This window comes from Mesitornis unicolor, unplaced genomic scaffold (genome assembly GCF_000695765.1).
Source record: "Mesitornis unicolor isolate BGI_N332 unplaced genomic scaffold, ASM69576v1 scaffold2165, whole genome shotgun sequence".
Taxonomy (NCBI): Eukaryota; Metazoa; Chordata; class Aves; order Mesitornithiformes; family Mesitornithidae; genus Mesitornis; species Mesitornis unicolor.
Window position 1 is genome coordinate 395,498 of NW_010184745.1, and position 21,199 is coordinate 416,696.

Here is a 21,199-nt window from a genome sequence, read left to right on the forward strand (position 1 = left end):
TTTATAACAGAAGAATACAGAGATTCTTCTGAATTCAGAAGACATGACACCTCTTCCAGGGGTTAGAAATTAGAGTCTACACAACAATCAGAAATTAATCAAGTTAGGACCTAAAACTCAAATGGTTTTTAAATATGGAAATTAAGTTTAGATTTAGAAATCTGAATCTGAAGCCAGTTAGGTTCAAAGTCAGATTTAAACCTAGAAAAGGCCTGTGATTTTGATTCTCCCAACAGAAAAATGTGGTAAAAAATTTTAACATTAGAAGCAGAAATCATAAATACAGAAACAGAGAACACTACATATGAGCTTGTTGTACCCTCCCATGTCCCTTTTAAAGATTCTGATAGATGATACAGAACCAGCTACTGCAAGACTCCCAGACCAAGATGTGTCTGTGGGAACTGGGCACCTCACCATCACCAGAGCTTCAGCTGCTGGAAGCAGCTCAGCAAGGTCCAGCCTGGAAGTAACGCAGCTGCCTTGACTCGAGGCAGATCTAGACTCCAGTACCACAAAACAGGAGTTTGCATACTTTTATGTAGGTACTCACACCTAAATACAGATTGTTCATTTAGGAGCTCACTATGCCCAATACTTTTTTCTAATGTAAAAATAATAAATGCAACACAGGGAAAACACTGAAACAAGTCTACAGAATAATCACTTAATTGTGGTCATGCGCAGATCAGTGATGCCCAATACCGTGACACTCCTATGGAAAGTCAAAGGCTACTAGAATTTATTTAATAATTTTGACCATATTATACATAAAAAAATGTTCCAAAGGGGTGATTAGTCAAAGAAAAAGAAAAGAAATAAAAATTTTACTACACCTGGCCCCAAGGCATTAAAGTGCTCTTCTGGCAACCAGATGGAGCACCTGGTTGGCTCAGAGCTAGATGCAAACACTGCCATTACAGAGGGCAGTTACAGAGATTGTAACTGTAGCACAGTTAAAGAGATGTTACTGCCTCTCCCTGCTGACTGAAGGGTCAAGCCAGTACTTTATAGCTTACATTTCATTTGAGCATTTGAGTTTCTGAGCTGAAGGAGTTAACATCTTGCCAATATCCTGAAATAAAGAGAGCAAGTCAATATTCAATAACCTGTAGCAGAAACAGCTAAGAGAAATATTCTTGGGTCAAATCAAATTTTCACCTTCTTCAAAGTACAAAAGCAAGAAGAAGCAGCTGTAGCGGTTGGGGTGTTGACAACCCCATTAGGTGGAAGCCAGTGTGACCACATGGCCAAGAAGCCCCATCTCAAAAAAGAGATGAATCTGCAAGTGGATATGGGACTGGAAAGACTTAGCACTCTTGCAAGGGCACCTTGAGGTCTTCTGATCAGCTCTTGGACTAACATAAACCTTAAGTGAATCCTCTACCTTACCTTAAGTGAATGCACTGGTCACTGCTTCTACCTGTCCATAGTTATAGCTATGGCTAATCATTTAATACTAAGTCAGATGCCAAGCCGTGCCTCTCTTGGCCACATCTCATAGCTTCACCTCCAGACTGCATGAGCCATGGCACTGTTCACGGGTTGGTAACATTTTTTTCTCTCACGATCAGCCTCAGAGTAGTCCCGCCTGGTTTCACAATCCCTGGACAGCCTCCTGCCTACACTCATACACCTCCTGCCTTTTGCACAGGACCAGCCACTGAAGAACCCCCAAGAAAGATACAGGCCTCTGTACTAGGCCTACAGCTTTCAACATATGCATATCTTTGTGGTAGAAATTCTTTGGAAGGAAAATGACAAGTTTTAAAACCATTGTTGTATTTTATCATCTATATGCTGTCATGGTTCTACATTCATTAAGGTTGTTATCATGACAAATTATAAAGAGCTTGTACTCAGGGAGGAAAGCAATGAGACTCTATCTTGGTGTTACACAGAATAATGAATGATTACTCCAACTGAAGCCCAGCTAATTCTTTTTCCAAATCCTAAAGCACAACTCCTTACTAATGACAATTTTTACTGCAGTTTCAACTTCTACATGTGAGGAGTTTCAGATAAGAAGAGCCTCCAATCCCTAAGCTTCCCCATCTCTAGGCCATGAAACACAGAAGTTGCAGAACTTTGCACTGTAGTTAGTCATGATAAAACCCAGAAACAAAAGCCAAACAAGGAGAAACACAAAAGAGGTAAACTAGTGAAAATAAAAATATATATATATACATCAGCTACACCAGTATGAAACATTTAGAATCAACAAAATAAATAAGCTGAATTTCTGTCTTCTATTCTTACGTTAAGGCACAAAATAGAAGCATGGTTTTTGTTGTTAAATGAAAAATTTGACAACATGGGTAAGCTGGAGTATGAGAATTCACAGGAAATTAGTGGTTTTAATTCATCAACCTACTTTTGAAGCTCTGATTTTTTTTTTCAACTAACAGTGCTGAAATGCACTAATTTAGAGCATCCAAATACTTCAAGACAGTATATTCAATCATATTTAAAGCAGGCCTTATTTGCTGAAAATACAAGCTGAAGACAAGTACTCTACGTACTCTACAGCTGGAGATGTAAGACCATATGCTACTTGCACGTATGATCTCACTGAAAAAGGAACCAGAGAAACCATACCAGATTACTATGGACAGATGTCATCAACAAGAATAACTGAGGGGCAGTGTTCCACACAGCACATTTCTGCTTAAGGAGACAGCGGTGGTAACCAACTTCTCTTTCAGAATACATCTGAGTTGCTTTAATCTCTGTTTTTTGCTAGATATTAGAAAGCTACCGGGATTTTAGGACTCATACCTGTTCTTTAGTAATAACCAGGAAATTTTACTCTCATCTCCTACCTTGCTTTCATGCACTGAAAAATGCAGATATATATCCATTAGTTATGTATATATACTTAAAATTTTAATTGAGTTGGTCTCTCTGTATTTGCAAATCTGATCGACTGCTTCATAATCACGCAGGGCAGTTGTAGAATTTCCCTCTCCCGCTGCTCTGACACCTCTTCCCAGCAAAACAGGCCTCGCTAGCAAAGCAAAGAATATACTATTTCAGTTCAAGGTGTCTTGACTGCTGCCGGTTTCAATATTTGATTAATGAAACTAAAATGACCACCCAAGAGAAGCTTTATGTGTACTTAAACTTAAAGAATGAGTGAGAAGTTTAACTCTTTCATACATTCCCTTTTCATGTCTCCATGGTATGAAACAGCATGAGTCCAGATTTGATCAGGCCCTGAGTAAATCTTGAGGTGAACTGAGGGGAAAAAAGATTTCTGAAATAAAGGTGGCATTACCATATATATGAATAAATTTCAGAGAACATAAGATTTTTCAACTATTTCTCAAAGTTTGGTTGCTGTGGGTAGAAAAGAAAGTGCTGTGGAGGGCAGGGTGAAGGGCAAGTTTTGCTTTTTTAAGATACTGCAGAATTAAATTAAAGACTGAAAATTTTCTTCCTAGTACTTGACAACCTGTACGAAAGAATTAAGGAAATCATTGAGGGAAAGAGTAAAAAATAGAATCCTTAACTTTTTAACAGTATTCTGAAATTGTATTTGGATTTTTAGCTTTATAGCAGTGAAATGATTCTTTGGTACAGATGGTTTCATGTAACTTCATAGGCTTGAGAAATACCAAAACTTTCTGGGAAATACAAGGACCATTTGCCCTGTAGACAACCAGAGGGCTCTGAAACTAAACTGGGAACAATCCTTAGGTAGATATAGTTAACCACAGTATCTTAAAGGACTCAGAAAGCAGAATTAATCTTTTCCATTTCTTTGATGTATCACTCTAATTTAGAAGGGCCCTAGTAAAGCACAATAGATAGAAGCAAAAGCAATTACTTCCAGGAATTTTAACAGGCTTCATGCATTCCTCAATCTTAAGGTGCTAAAACCGAGACAAGTTTACAGAACTATTTCTTTAACAACTGCTAGAACATATCTAATTCTGTACCCTTATTAGTCACTGCTAGAGCAGCCTATAATGATTTCCTAGAGAGGTCTCCTGCAGTTTCATCTGCAGAGACGGCTGTGGTGCTGCAGAATCACAGGGTGCTCCATAGTCCTGCTCATGGGAAATGAGGGGTTGTCCCCACAAAAATAGTTGCACTTCTTTGGCACATCACACCTTCACTCCTCAAAGTGCAATTCCAGCGAACGTTCATGTATGTTGGAAGCTGAGAAAGATCATCCTGGATTTTTTTTCTCCTCATATTCAAAAGGAAGAGATGAGGCAAGCTTCACGAGAAGCAACTCAATTCAAGCCAGAAGAGCCATTCTCCAACAAGAAGCCTCTGGAGTCTGCAAGATAACCCTAATATTTACTGCCACAAGGCAGTCCTGGCAGATTAGACCAGGACTATTCCTACCCCTGGTATCTCCGAGTTCTGCCCTGGACGTTTCTTGGCACTGTCACTGCCTTACCCTCGGTGCCAAACCTCCTGTCTGCTGCTTTTCATGCCCGTACTGGCAGGGTGTGCAGACCACTCCAGCCCCTCCCCAGGTCTGTCGAGCACACAGGAGCAGGACTGGAAGCTGCCAGATTAATTGATTATGCCAGACAGCAACCTCATCACTTGAGTTTCTTCTTCACAGAAGTGAAGGGCTTAAGCAGTGGGAAACAAAAAGCCCACAGAGGATACTGAAAGAGATACTAGAGTTTAAAACCCCAAAAAGAGTGGAAGAATATTTCTATTGGCAGTTCCTCATCCCCTGCTAGACCCTTCCCTTCCTCTCTCTGCAGGACTGTGCTGCACCCCACCCTCACTACAGGCTCTCTTCTCCTGTGCACACCCTGTTAAACAGGTTTCAGTATAATTAATTATCCTGCTGATATGAAGTCACAAAAGGACCCTGGTCTTCCAGGTAGACGCAGATTCATTAACACATTCAAAGAATGAATTCTCTCTCTCTCTCTCTCTCAAAAAACACCACCACAAACAAACAACACAAAAAGCAGTAAACTTGCTCAGAAGAAACGTTTTTTACAATTTCAGACTTCAACCAGTTAAGTCAGGTAACAAATATGTTTCTGGACTATTGCCTGATTATTTACCTAATTGCTGAATAAAATGAACTACTTAGGCTGCTCAGAGACCAAAATCAGCACAAAACTCAACATAAAACATCATATATTAAAATATTTATGTACCAAACGTTTTAGAATATGATCACTATTAAGATTTCTAGTCCAATTTATTTTGCTGAGACAACAGTCTCATTAACTGCCATGGTGAAAATCTAATGACGCATGGAAATGCGCCTTGAAAACATCAAACAAGCAGAACCGTCACAGGAGATGTCTTCAAGTCTGGGCCCTGATTTTCCATTTCAACACAGGCAGATACAGAGAGCCATTACCTAAACTTCACCCACCCTAACTCTACATCTTTTAAGAGGAAAATAGTAACTGAACTACCACTATCATTAAATGTGCAGAGGAAAACATACAAGGACCAAAGAGAGGTTTTTTCCATAAAACATATTATTTTAAATGAATCTGCAGCTAATTACAAGATACCAAAATAGTTAATGGCTCACATTTGGGGTTTTTGTTTCCTTTTTTTATACTCTGTGATATTACTTAAGCTCCTTTTTAACTAAGAATGAAGTTGAATAAAGAATGTCTGGAATCTCCTAGGATTTGGCAATGCTGGACTTCAAATATCACAATGGGATGGGAGACCAGTCCTAGGACATCAGCCCAGTCTTGGACTCTAAACCTTCCCCTCCATTCACAAGGCACAGTGTTAAGAAGCCTGGGTTGTGTCAAATGGCAAATTTCATTTTGAAGCTCCTCTGTATACAGCAAATTCTGGGTTTATGCACTGTTGCTGTAAAATACAACATTTGTACATTGACGTTCAATGCAAAAACTTGATGCTTTCATGCCACGTTGTATAAAGAGGAAAAATGAAATAATAATCCTACACATGCACTATCTTATACATGGGCTTCCTGTTGTATTCCAGTCTCCATAGTAAAGATGCATTTTCATTACACATTTGAAGACACTTCTCAGAAAATTTCAGACACATACAAATACATAAAGTGACTACTAGACAATTTTAATTTCAGACCTTTAAAACTCTGTGACTATCACCTTATTAATAAAAATAACAAGTTGAAATTACTTAGTGTCTCAAGAAAGTCCAAGATCAAAAACAGTATAAACATACGCTAAATAAATATGATAACACTGTCTTCAAATTTATAATTAATATATTTTACAATGTTAAGAATAACAAGCATTTTAATGTGCAATGCCAAAACTGACCCACATTTAGTTATTCTACAGTAACATTATTAGCTTTCAATGGCAAAATGTTTATCAAAATAATACTCACTAATTAAAATAACACTGTTGGTATCAGTTGTGAAGAACAGCAGGACTCCACACACTATTTAGATGTGTTTATGACTAAAAAATGAAATAATTTGCAGCTGTCCATTGCAGTCTTAATGCAGATTTTTGGAAGCAGAAGGAATCTCGTACAAATTCAGTCAGCACACTGCTGGTGCCTGTATCACGCTTAGATAGCCTATATCACATAAGAACACACTTCTTCGTAATAGCTTGGAGTAGCACAAAGGTTAGATTGATAAAGTAATATATATATATGCACATATATATTACCTGTTCTTGCCTCTCCAGCCACTTGTCCACCATGGGATGACTGGCACTTAACGATGAACGAGCATTGTCTCTCTGAAACTGGTTAGACCAGCTACTAGTATCTCGTGGTAGGCTTCTGTAGTTTTCATCTTTCTAGTTTAAAAGAAACAAAAAAGTGTCTTATAAAAAACAACCAGTCCTTGCACATTAACAATGCAGCTGGTTATTAAACGAGTACAACGGGAACACTGACAAAGGATGCAGGTCCAGCTGGACCCAAGGACAACGCGATTGCAAGACCTCCCCTTCCTTCACGCCAGTGAGGCCCAAGCGAAGCCTTCAGTAAGTTTGCAGCTCCTGCACCCACTTGTGCTTCACTACCTCTCTTGTCCAACCTCAAATCTCTAGTGTACAGACTTCCCAAGTACATACTCAGCAAAGCTTTCATATCACCATGCGCCTTAGTTTCATTGTCACCGAAAGCAAATACACCACACAGCAGTCCATCCAGTGACAGCTAAGGCCACTGTATAATTTTCCCCAGTCTCTGTATGTAATCAATTTTAGTCAAAGCTGTCTCACCACTCCAGGTACTGTTCTTTAGACCAGAATAGCATGCTACAGAGTTCAAAACTTGAATTTATTATTCCACATCATAATGCTTTGCTTGGTTAGCCTGAAGGTATACAAATACAGTCACATTTGTAAAACAGCAGCAGATGGAGATTGTGCTGACAGAGATACATTCATCCCATTGAGACCAACAAAATTCTTTTTTCTTTTTAATTGATGAATTTGTCTTTACATCTTTCCCACAAGCTGTACAAATTCTTCAGCTTCTAAAGATGATTAGTCCTCATCCAGTCTGGTCACTAAAAGCCAATAAAAACATAGGCAGATCCATAACGATGGGAGTTACCCTCAGCCCAACGTCAATGAATTACTGATAATTTACACAGGTTAGTTCCCTCCAACTGAAATAATATATGGAACCGAAATTCTGCTTAGCTTTTCAGAAAAGGATTATAAATATACCATAAGTACCCTTCCTTCAGAAGCAGAGTATTTTTTCCAGTCAATGTTTGTCTATCCTCATGCCAAATCACATAATTTAGAGAGTGTCTATTTTTCTTATAGTCATTTATTAGCAAATAAAATAGGATTGTAAATACTGCCGCTTTTAGGAATCTCAAAAATCTCTAAAAAAAATAAACATCAATGCACATTCACAGCTAAAAAATTTTTTATTATTATTTATAGCACACAGCAAATTTTTGACCGTTTCTTAAATCAATATTTCATTCCATCAGCATGAGTATTTCCTTTCTCTATTTACTGTATTGACATTTCTTTGGCCTGGCACACTGTTAGTCCAGTATTCTAAAATACGGACTGCAGCATCAATTCCCTTACAATTGTCCTTCACAACATTGTTTCTTATAAACGTATGACACGTTTTGCCAAGAAATCCAGGTCTCAGTATAACTGTGATGCATAGCACAGCTTTCAAAAGCTTCCTGTGCGAGAGCTGTGCCTTCCCAGACATATCAAACTTAAGCTTTTTTAATTGATGACAACTTCTTCTCTTGAAAGAGACTGTAGTAAAAATAAGTCTTCCATTTCAAGACATTAAAGATTAAATTCAACCAGCACAAGACAGCCTTGTAAAAATAGGGCTGCACAAGTAACCAGCCAAACAAATCACCATCATAAATTAGTTTACCCTGCCACAAATGAGTAAGAACTTTACATCTTTCAGCAACTAAAGAAAATCCATTTTTGCAGTGTAGTTAACCACACAGCAAACTAGAAACTTGCTCAGCCGCTTGCATAGAAAGAGGCAGTGGAAGTCAGTCGCTGCTTTGTACCACTGTGCCTTAGCAGGGCTATAAAAGCCAGGGAACAGCGTGTACAAATTGATTTTCTCCTGTTGTTTCTCTTATTCAATTCTTCTCTTCTGGTGACAGAGATGGCACAGTTCCTATAAGCCAAAGCAACAATTTCTCTTGTTCAAAGTGGTGGAAAGGTATAAAAACAACAACAACAAAAAATCTGACAAAGAAATAATGAAAGATCATTTTATGCACAAAAACCCCCATACAGTAGGCACATGAGTTATTGTCATCTAACAATAATTCACTGACAGACCATCACCTAGGCTGAGTGAATAGAAAATTCTTCCTATATAACGACATGTTTTCTGTATTTCTGTAGTTTATAAATAATTTCATTTCTTATTGATTCATGTTTACAACCTTCAATATAAACTTTTTAAAAAGACAATTTTATCTATGCTACACAAAAATCCCTCTCCACACAGCATCTACTACCACAGGAGTTTTTGGCAAGAGCACAAGATGTAAAAAGAGTTCATCAAGAGATGTGTTTTCCTTCAATCATTCAAACACTAAGCCTCATGCAGGACAGTCTTACTGCTTAGAGTTTATATTGGAACTTCATGCTGTAAAAAGTCTGAAATGCCACAATATAAATTAAATTATCTAAGTGAAAAGAGGTAAATTAGGCTGTTTAGTGCATCTATACTAATGTCAACAATTCTGCAATTCTAATACTAATCTGTGCTGACCAGAAGAGTATATAGTCATCCTATCAAATGAAATATTTCTGGTGTAGTCCACTTCTGTAGAAGATTGCCTTTTTCCTGCTAAGACCTAAACCAGTTCATTTTATACAGAAGGCATCAAAGTCCCCCAGCAACTTTTCTGACAGTAGAAGTAAAAGCTGGAAAGGTAGAGAGATGTACTTCCTGTAACTTCTTCTGTTTGTCAGTGCTGCTCAGAGGCTCAAAATAATGCTGTTATCAGAGTGGGATAAAATACGTTACCAGTGTTGCGATCACACAGAGTCACGTTGCTGGTACCCAAACAATGAAAGATTAGAAAAACAACAAGCCATAGACAAGTCCTCCACTCCTTTCTTCGTCATTGCTTTTTGGCAAACAGCTACCCCTGTACCCCATGGGTGACAGCACTGGGGCAAGCACTAAGCTAGACCAGGAGCACTTTCAACACTGCTACACACGGTCCTTGTAGACAGCTGCTCAATGAAACCCTACGATGCTGCTGGCTGCCTGGAACCACATCTGTGCAGGGCTCTCCATCACTGCTACTGCCAGGTCTAATGCAAAGATAGCAGTAGTGATGAACTATAGATGTGGAGGTGAAAAACATCACTGCAGCTTGGGCATTAGGATTTACTGAACCAGATACAATGTTGTTTGCTATGTGAAAATTAAAAAAAAAAAAAAAGAATTAATTTAAAAATTTATTAAAAAACTAACATATATATATATGTGTGTGTGCGCGTGTGTGTGCGCGCGCGTGCGTGTGTGTATATGAGTTTGGTTGTTTGGGTTTTTTTAAATAGCAAATGTTAACCTAGAGAGTTTTACTCCTATTCAGCGTGATTTAGCATTAGCGCACATGCTCCCAACATCAGACTGGAAAAGATATGTGTCGTTTTTAACTTCAATACCATAAAGAAAAAGATTTCATGGTATAGAAGCCATCAGGGTCATGCAAGGAATTCTTATTTCTTCTGAAGCTGCAGCTGTAAGCTCTGCTGGGACCTGGGCTGACGTGCATCATCAGTTACAATTAAAAGCTCTGGGTTTTTTTTTAAAAGTTTCTTTCCCAGACATCTTTGGGAACCATGGGACCACGTCAGCTTTATCATGTTTGAAATGGAAATTGATCAATACAACGGTAGAACTGGCAAGTCACAATATTACCACTACACTTAACTGCAGTGGTTTTAATGAGGACACATAATCTAACACCTTAAGATTTAGTTCAGTGTGGTGTCCCTGTGGGGCTTTGCTGGAGGGTTGGGTGAAAGGTGACAGAAAAAATGAAGCAATTTTGCTGTACTTTTAATTTCAGATGAATTCCAATATATAACAAGCTCCTCATCAAAGACTCTGCAGCTTGTAGATGAAATGAAGCATTAGTATGATCTGTGTACTTCAAACACTGGCTGTCAGTGCATAAACGCACTCATGATTTTAACCCACAGTTGTGCCCCTACAGACTCCCCACATCACTACCCCACCCAGAACGTCCTCCACACCGTACGGTGACAGTTCCATGCCTGGTATCTCGTTTGCCACTATGTCACTTGCCAAACAGTGAAGGAGTTGGGTTTTCCCCTTTGGTTTGACCTGCTGAATGGCAAAGTGTGGGAAACTTTAGTGTTTTGGGTTTTTTTAATACTAGACAGCACTACAACAGGAGTAAAACAGACTGAAGACCTCTTCAAAGCAACTCTTTAGAAGAAGATCCAAAAATTTTAACGCAAGTTTTCGCTTTCATTATTTCTACAGCAAATTACTCATCTCTTCTTTAGGACTCTCACTAAGAGAGACCATTTTGAGCACTCACTTTTTTTGCTACTCATTCTTTTTTATTGTACCCTGCAAACTTTGGGAAAGGTTTCTTGTTTGCTTGCATTTGATTCCCTGTGATGGCCTCAGATTGAGATAAGATTTGAACATGTTGATGAGAGATGACACTTCATTTAATCTTTTGAGGTTATAATTCCATTCGACAGACTGTGCACAAATTTGTGACTACAAGTGTATCTATTGCTGTTGAATCACTATAAAAGGTGCTTTTGTTTCTTTACATGCTCCATGTTAGAAAATAGACAGTTTGGTGTCACACGTGGGCAGGATTCTAAAAAGCTGTAATTAACAAAACATCCATATAATTAATGGAAATACTGCTCTGGCTGATGCAAGTATCTGTTTACAAACGTAATAATCACAGAATCGTTAAGGTCAGAAGGGATCTCTAAGATCATCAAGTCCAACTGTCAACCTAACACCACCATGCCCACTAAACCATGTCCACGTGCCACATCCACACGCTTTTTGAACACCTCCAGGGATGGTGACTCCACCACCTCCCCCCGCCAGGGAGGGCGCCCCCCCCCCCCCCCTGGCCAGCCTGTTCCAGTGCTTGACCCCTCCTTCAGTAAAGAATTTTATCCTAATATCCAGTCTAAATCTCCTCTGGCGCAACTTGAAGCCATTTCCTCTTGTTCTATCACCAGTTACGTGGAAGAAGAGACCAACACCCACCTTTCTACAACCTCCTTTCAGGCAGTTGTAGAGAGCAATAAGGTCTCCCCTCAACCTCCTCCAAACTAAACAATCCCAACTCCCTCAGCCCCTCCTCATAATTCTTGTTCTTCAGACCCCTCACCAGCTTCGTTGCTCTTCTCTGGACAAGCTCCAGTGTCTCAATGTCCATCTTGCAGTGAGGGGCCCAAAACTGAACACAGTATTCGAGGTGCAGCCACAGCAGTGCCAAGTATATACACATATATCCCTTTTCCACGCTGTCTGAAGGTCTAGTAAAGAGATTCCTGGGTTGTTTTTTTTGTTTGGTGGGTTTTTTTTGTGTGTGTGGTTTTTTTAACTGAACTTGAAACAAATAAATGAGGGATAAGACCAGCTGGATTCCCTTTTCCTCCAAAAAAAAGGAGGCTGTACAATTAATGTCTATTTTACAGGGGAATATATTACATATGGGTAATTAATTAACCCAATAATTGTATTGAACAAACAGAAATTCACTTAAAAAAATACCCAAAATTTTTTACACAGATATCAGACTTGGTACTGATCTTTCCATTCATCAGCAGCTTTTTAACAAGTTGTACCAAATTTCAACAGTTTACCTCAAAACTAACTGTACCAGTCCTGAGTAAGTGGCTTTTTATAAACTTCCGTATATCTTAAGATTCTGACACTACTGCTTGGATGACCTTCCTTTCTCCCTCAGTTGATTCAGATTATTTTCTCATTCTACAGTTTAGTTTCAAAGCTCTCTGGTTTTGAGATGTATTGAAGAACATGACCCCAGAAGCTACAATAATTCAGATACAGCACAGCCCCCTAATGTATATGAGAAGGAATCAGTTCTGGTCACCTAGCATCAGGAACTTTTGATCTCAGGCCATTCTCCAAGGAGTAAAGTAAAAGATGACTCCCATATTAAAGAATTATCACAGCTCTGTGTCTGCTTTCAGCTCTGACTGAGGACATGGGTCATTTCCAACACCTGGTAAAGACTGTCTTAGGATGTAGAAGATGCAAATCTAATAGTCTAATAAAGAACTTGCATGCCTTATTTATGATGAAAATAGATGAGAAGAATGACTGCTCTGTAGTAATTTGGATGTTTTCAGAAAGACTCGTCTTCAGAAATTACCCTCTCTATAGCTCCATGAATGGAACTAAAGTATTATGCATCGACAACAGCTCACTAGATGCCAACACGGAGAAAGGCAATTGAAAAAGCCGATGTTCTGCTTAGGTTCTATCACCTTTCACTCAGAAGTTTCCAGAGTTGTCCAATTCTAATTCATATATTCCATGTTATCCTTTGATGGACAAGCAAGGCTTGACCTTAAAAAAAAGCAATAACTAGGGGCCATGATAAACAGACAATTTTCTGTGCATGTGGTGTTATACGTAGATACTTAGTGTCAAAGAGTATCAGTTAAATTAAGAGTAAGCTAAAAACATGAGACTGCCTATTCAAATCATTCTGTTGATCTCTCTTGTTTACAACAGAAAAATAAAAAATGTCATGATCTCTGCACGTATACATGCCCAGCCAGAAACTACCAGTCAGTGCATATTGTTATTTCTTAGACTGAGGAACAGGAAAGAAGCTGCTTCTTCCATTCATTCTTTACTTATTAATCTCACAATAAAACCTCACAAAAGATAATGCAAAACAACTCCAATACCACACAGCAGTTGATATTCTGCAATTATAATTCAGAAGCTGGGTTTCATTTCTGTAAGCTTCTTAACTAAAAAGGCATGGCTTTCCACAGTTTCATTTTAAAGAAAAATAAATGAACCAGTTAACTTAAAATGCCATGAAGCCACAGTTCTGACTCCTGTACACATTATACTATGAAATCAGTTTCCCATTCTACTATTTCTGACTAAAGACTAATTTCTCCTACTCTAAAGGATTCTAAAGAGTTTCCACATATATCCAGCTACATATGTATCTGTACGTCTATCTGCTTAAATACAATAACATGATTATGGACAATCCTGCCATTTTTACCAGATATTTCATTTTGTAGCCAAATTTATAAAATGCTTTCTGTCAATTTGGATTTAGATGAAATAGCATTTTTAAAGTTGGTGGTTTATTTTTAATGTCGACCTCTTGTCACTTGATTCCGTGGGAGAGTCAAGACATTAAATTGCAGGAGAGAAAAAAAGCTGATAATGAAGTAATTTCAAAGGTACTGAACATAGGATTTCTCAAATAGAATATTACTATTAAATAGTAATAGGGAGCAAAGGGAAGCAGGAGCCAGCTGCTCCTCCCCTCTGCCAGCCCTTTTCCCCCACCGCCCTGCTCTGTGTTTACCCACTCAGACAGGGCACTTCGCAAGGGTCCTGGTAAAGCATCGTCACCTCATCCAACCTGCAAATTCATTTCAGACCCTGGCCAGAATCCCTCCTGTGGTCTCCAGAGAAAGGCCCAAACAGGTACCAGACAGGTGGCGTACAGCAACATGTTTTGCTTTTATCTGAGCTTACAGCAGCACTGCCACCTCAGGCTCCTTGCAGTCTCACGGGCATCCTCTCAATTCAGACTGCTTGTTTATTAATTTACAAGCCTTTCTCACACTAAACAGCTTCCCATCATTCTCCATCTTATGCTTTAGCTTTCATCCAAATTTTTATTACTTCATGTGCTCAGCAGGCAATGCTCTTCATTTGGGCATCTGTATACAGGAGCTGAAGAGCTCGTTTGTAAAGAGACAATGAACGGGGTGGTAGCACAGAATGGTCATCCCCTTTCTGTCAGGTGGTGAAACAAAACCAGGCCAAGTGACATCTGTTTCAGCCCCAAATTCAGGCCAGAGGTGACCAGGTTTTCCTCATTTGAAATCCTGTATTTACTGGAGCTGAGTTTCCCCACTAATTAAAGCTTGTTATCTCCTCCCAGTCATACTTTGTACAGATTAGTTCATGTTGGGTCTGAATTTTATTCTGAAACTACCTTTCCTGGTTTTCTTTCCTTGTCTTCTTGTGTGACTAGTATTCATTACAAGATGACCTAATTTCATTTGAAAATACAGCAAAAAAGGCTGAAATAATCACTGTTTAAACTGCACAGACTCATGTCTGTACACTGTAAGGAAGGACAAGCCTGCACCCCAGATTGTACTTTAAATCTTGCTAGCTACACATTCAGCCAAAATCCAAACCTGCTTTGAACCAATAAACAACTTTGATAGTATGAAAAGAAGATAGACCAATACATGAATTTGCACAAACTCTTGAACCGCAAGTGTACACTGTAAATGCATGGTTGTGGGATACAACTAAATAGATGAAATCAAGTCAAAACCCAGATCCAACTACTGCCAATGAAAACATTATGTTTCTAAACTTAAAAAAAATGACTAAACCTAAACATCCAACTTTTTTCTTCCTTTTTAAAAAATTATTCAATCTTTTACCAAGCCACTCTTTCAGGCCTAGAGCTTTTCATCCTCAAACCCAGAGAGAGCTGCGAGAACATAAAACATTAAAAGAACTAGAGATGAACATTTAAACATAGGAATTTGCAAAGTACACATTCACTTAGATGAATAGCAGAGGAAAAATCAGCCATTTGTTACAACTTCAATTATTCTATACCATGTACTTGAGAGCTTTCTGTTTTCAGTATAGCTTTCACCATCTCTTACAGTGAGGTGCTGCACACCACATTTACTGAAGTGGAAAGACAAACGACCTGTGCATGTTCCATCATTCTTTCCTCACCAGTAAGAAACCTGCTCATCTAAACCCTCCTTGGCACTCCCAGCTCATGATGCAGGACTGTATCCCCTACCTCTGGACCAGGCATTGCTCACCCAGGCACTGCTCACTCATCACACGGAGAGATGGGACAGCACAGCACTGCCAGAAAGAGACATATTCTTCCTACGCTACTGATGAAGAGCAACGATTGAGAGTGATCAACAGAGCAGAACTGAAAAAACAAACTTACCAGCTCTCAGATCTCCCCAGTGTCTTGCACTAATAATTTGTCTCTTCTGGGGGACAGAGAGGAAATTTGATAGTTGGGCTTCCACAAATGGATGACTTGGAGCAAAAAGAGGTAAAGCAACAAAAGAGATGAAGAAAATCACACCTTCACTTCACACTTGCTGGTTTTGTTGTCGGCTTTTCCCTGCTTCTTAACACATCTGGTCATGACTGACTTTTCGGATCCAAAGAGTTGACTCCTGCATGTGTACACAGTACTCTGCAATAGCACAGCATCAAGCGATGCACGATGGCTGTTACCTCTCCATACACTAGGCAATGATTCTTCATTTTATGTCTCTCATTGCCAACCTGCTGCTGCTGCTGAGAAATACTGCCTTTGTTTTCACATTTTGAAAGTCAGGAATGTTGAATTCTTTCATAGAGATCTTAATTTTTATTGCACTAAAAAAATCACTAGCTGCTCTGTTAAAGAAAGTATTTTAAAATACTCTTCTTCATGGTATCCAGTGAAAGCACAAGAGGCAACAGGCATGTCAAGAAATACAAGTAATTCTACTGAAACATAAGAGACAACTTTCTTACTGTAACGCTGGAAGAGGTTGCCCACAGAGGTTGCGCAGCCTCCATCCTTGGAGATACAGATACTCAAAACCTGACTGGACACAGACTTGAGTAACCTGCTCTAGCTGACCCTGCTTTCACCAGAAAGGTTGGACGAGACAATCTCCAGAGGTACCTTCCAGCCTCAGCTGCTCCATGAGTCTGTGGAAGTCATTAATTTTACACACTACTCAGGACAAAAATAACACATACTATGTTTATTTTATATTGTGCTCTGTTTGGGTACAATTCCTCTAAACTATTTCATCATCACATGACAAGCTGCCAGCAATAAAGTTTCTATTGCAAAGAAAGCAAACTGATTCATGTAACTTTTGTTTCATGAATTTCCATTAACATCTCTGCGATAACAACATTAAAACTAAAACTAAACTCTGTTTCATCATCTGTGGGTAACTCTCTCTTATTCTCCCTTCCTCTCCCTTCCCTACATGAAACCACAACTGAAATGACAAAAATTGTAACTGTTTCACTGAAAAGAGGAAAGCCCTGCTCAGATAAATCTGGGTGAAGAAATATTCAAGGCTACTGAATCTTTCAGAGATTCTGTTTAAAACATTGCATTTTTACTTTGACAGCAGAAAGCTGCATTAATTATGCCAGGCTTTAAAACCTACCATAACAAAGATGCCAAGTCCTTGCATTTACCCTGTATTTCTCCTTAGCTGATTCTGTTCTATTACAGCACTTTACCAACACTGTATATTGGTACCCACTACCTCCCTTCTGCAGGAGCATCAACCAGAGACCAAGGTTCCCAAGAAAGACCAGCAACACTTCAGTCTCTCGTTCCCAGGATGATGCTCAGTCTTTTAGTCCACACCCTTCCCTAGTCAATCCAATTGATTTACACTCTGCAGTTCGGACTCTCTGGCTATAAAATGACACTAACACACACAGTTCTAATACAGGGCCCTTCAATCCTCTGAATTACAGTTAAAATCAACTAAAACACAGTGTCTTTGGTGACAGTGATAAAGCAAACTTCACTAAGCTGTGTTTAAAAAGACTCTAAGCTAAATGAAACTAATTTTCACTTTAAATCTGATTTTGACACTGACATACAATTATTGTTGAAGCTTTTCATATAATGCGTGCATGCTTTTCTCCTAAAGGATTAGAAGGCATTGCATTTTTCACACAAATAAAAAACCCTACAATCTAACAATATGAAAATTTGTACTCATCAGTCTCAACCCATAGGAAGAGTAAAAATACCTGCAAGAAGAGATGGAGGGAAACAATGCTTTACAGGTAAGGGATCTGACACTAGATAAGGCTCAGATCACTCCCATACGGTTTCAAGTTCTTCCTCTGCAGTTTATAGAGCCCCAGAAGATTAGGTTTCCAAGTAGAAAGAAAGCACATCCTAAAAATAATTATTCCTACAAGGCATAGCTATTTTTAACTTCAAAATATATATATGTGCAAATCCATTTAAAAACAAACATATCTGGCTGCTGACTAAATGGTAAAGGGAGGAAAAGAAGAAAAAAAATAATTACAAAAACAATGTGCCAAGTATAAGCAGCTACATGTTTGCTGTTGCTGATCTGCCCCACAGAGCACGTTGCATGCCATTTGCTCTGCTCCAGGTAAGTGAACCCAGGAGCAAGTGAGGCACAGAAGCCCATGCACAATCGTTTTTCTCTCTCATTACTCTCCCTTGAGCTGTCCTTCTTACATACATTTTCTTTCTGCTGTACCAAAGCTGTTATCTCTGATGCAACAATATATGAATCAAATTCAGAAAGGCCACAGTGGGAAATGTTTTATAAGCCAGTTAGCCATGGTATACCCCTGCACTAAGCAAGGCAGGCTAACTAGATGAGCTTTGTGTCTTTCAGAGAAGCTGGATCAAAACAGGTAACTAGTTTGTAACGATGTGCATTCCTCACCACAAATGAAGATGCAAATTTAAAGAATCACACTAAAAATATATGGGATAATTAATTCACAGTCGTTATAAGACACAATATATCTGGTTGTTGCATTTATATTCTTCCAATACAGTAACACAAACATCTAAGGGGAAAGAAACATGGTTTTCATTAATGCAGCTCACACCTATTAAAGGCAACTAGTTAAGCTAATAGGATTTGGTACTGAATTATTAAGAAAGTAATTCAAATTAACAGTTATTCAGAAAACAACAATACCAAAAAATATTTTATTGCAGTAGAAAAAAGCACATATGATACGCTTCAGCTGCATACAATCTGTTCAGCTGCACAGTCCAACACAATTCAAACAAAATTACAGCTTGCAAATCAGGTATTACTGCAGGCCTTTGAGAAGATAGTTTTACTATGAGATTTCTCCTTCTTTCATTAGAACGGCTAAAGGAAGCAAGAGACAGCATTAAGTCAAGCTGTGAGTCACTAGGTAATACAGACGTGTCTCTCACACACAAAAAAGTATCTGAATGTTATTTTAATATTCAGGCTTTTTAAAAATCCTGAGAAGCAAATTTACCTACTAAAGCTGCTGATAATCATGGGTCAATTTTGTGAATACATGTACAGTTGAGGACACCTAATAATTTGGTTGAGACCACTCATGGGGAAGATACAGAAAGACCAGGTCAGGAATTACCTAGCTAAGTACAGTTACCAATACTACAATAACTTGCGAGTAACCAATAGCAATGATAATTCTTCAAATAAATAAGTACTTGGGGACACAGAATGTCTGGTTTCAAGTTGCTCTTACAGGTGAACAACACAGAAACCAGAAACGATCAAGATTCCAGTACTAAGGAAACACAGAGTGCATTGAGCTATCCTGACAATAAGTGCAATGTTTCTTTACAACGAGATGATACGAAAAATGGATGAGAGAGCACATCCGGTTTAGTGCAAGGATTTTGTACCAAAAAATCCTACTTACTGTAGCAGAAAAACATCTCAACACACATTCACATCTTTGCAGGACTTTCTTAGGCCCCTCCAAACCAAACTCTGTCCCTCCCTGGGCATTCACTTATTTCCCTAAGAACACAGGGGAGCCTGATACCCTGCTCCATCTTCACTAATAACCACAGGTAGCACTACAGTTTCTTCAGTAGGATCCTTCAACCATCCCACATTTTTCCTCTTCCCCAGTGCCCTTTTCCCTTTCTGTTTGCCCAGAACTACTGGCATATGTCCTGGCTCTTCACAGCCTTTGGTGCATGGCAGCGCTCCCACCTCTTCATTTCATCTCAACTTGGGCATCCGCACATTTTCCTGCCATTCCAAATTCTTCTTACCCAGAAATGAAACAAACACCAATAAAAAGTCTTTTCTTGCTTGCCCTTGAGAAATAAATCCCTTCTGCTAGATACATGCAGTTTCCCTCTGCTAATTCCTCCAAAAATTGGACAGGATTTCTACCTGTCAATTATTTCTCTTTAGAGGTGACAGGCTGAAAGTAATGTCACTTCTTAGAGTCAGTAGGTGGATGAAGCTTTTGGCAACTCTCCCAGAAACCCTTTTCTTGTTTTGGCAAGATACTGCTGGGGCAAAGTTGCTAATCTACAACTGTGCTGCAAATCTCAGCCCAAGAACATATGTTCTTGTGCTGTCAAGAGAGAGAACTGCAGTGAAAACATTACGTAGTGCCAACCGCCCACAAAAGATATATGGGTGCTCGAGCCCAATGCACTGAGCAGAAAATTAAGATTGTTCTCATTGCTTTGCTTGAAATCTCTGTGTCATCTATAATCAACAAAACAGCCTGGAACATAGCACAGCCATGTCTTTCTCTTATCTGAGAAGCTGAAGAAAACAACCTAGCACAAGAAAAGTAGTGAGGACTTGTTACAGTTCAAATTACCAAAATACATTTGTAAAAATTCAGCGTTAGTACTTTGGTAAGTCACTGGTGACAGAGACTTCAACAATTCACCTTTTAGAATAATACTACAAATGAAAACGTTGCTAATACTGGGAATGGAAAGGAGAATCTTCAACATTCATTCCTAAAAAAAATAGGATTAACTTCAAAATAGTAGTGAAGAGTAGACATGCATGAAGAAATGAATATGCTGAAACAAAACAAAACAAAAAACCAGTCTAGCACAAACGATCTCAGGATGGATTCATAACGTACACTGCACAAGCAATTATTATTTAATTTCAGTTGTTTACTGCATCTTATCTATTAAAAATAGTGCACTCAGTGATCTGGTCTATTCAAAGGATCGATATATAAAGTGTGCAAAAAACGGAAAAGAAATTATTGGTATCTATGGTACTAACAAACCTACGTTAGCTCTTTCCAACCTTCTTGATTTAATGTTCTCCTGTGCCTTGTTTCCCATCACTACATGAGATCACATGCATTCCTTTCCTCTTTGGTCGCCATGCTCCAGTAGACATGAAATATTTTCATGAAAATCCAGAGTAAATACATGCTGAACAAGTAATGATGCAAGAAGACTAGTGTGAAAGATTATCTGCTCTTCAATTCTCTTCAATTTCTAACTTCAGACACTGCAAGAAATCTGGTTATGCTGTGTATGGCCCTCCATATCTATGGTTGTGGAGTGATGAAGTGCAGTCTCATTATGATTTCAGAAAAATTAACTGAAAATGTTAATAATTCAAATGGATTAGATTATCATTTCTCCAAATCAGAATAGTATAAAAGATATTTTTCAAACAACATGCACTTCTGTGCCACACCAGTGCAAGGGACAGAAAATACACCACTACCCACCTGAAATCCCAATCAAGCAGAGACCTGACGATACCAAGTTAAACTGACACCTTTGTAACAATGTGGACTGCAATGCCTGTGAGCGCTGTGCTTTTAGAGATGTTTTTGAACTAACCAAAAACCTGCTGAAGACAGTTTGGTTCATCAGCAGCACGTAAAGACTTCTTTATTTGGGATGTAGGAGTCCTGGCTTCAGTCTTAGTTTGCGCCT

At 38.8% G+C, this 21,199-nt stretch overlaps 1 protein-coding gene across 1 annotated transcript in view; it reads right to left on the reverse strand.

Moving 5' to 3' along the window:
- Nucleotides 1–21,199, reverse strand: part of PARD3 (par-3 family cell polarity regulator) — a 310,634-nt gene that overhangs the window by 246,809 nt on the left and 42,626 nt on the right. The window contains exon 5 of the mRNA XM_010184574.1: nt 6,624–6,755. Coding sequence (XP_010182876.1) covers nt 6,624–6,755 — 132 coding nt within the window. The remainder of the gene's footprint in view (nt 1–6,623; nt 6,756–21,199) is intronic.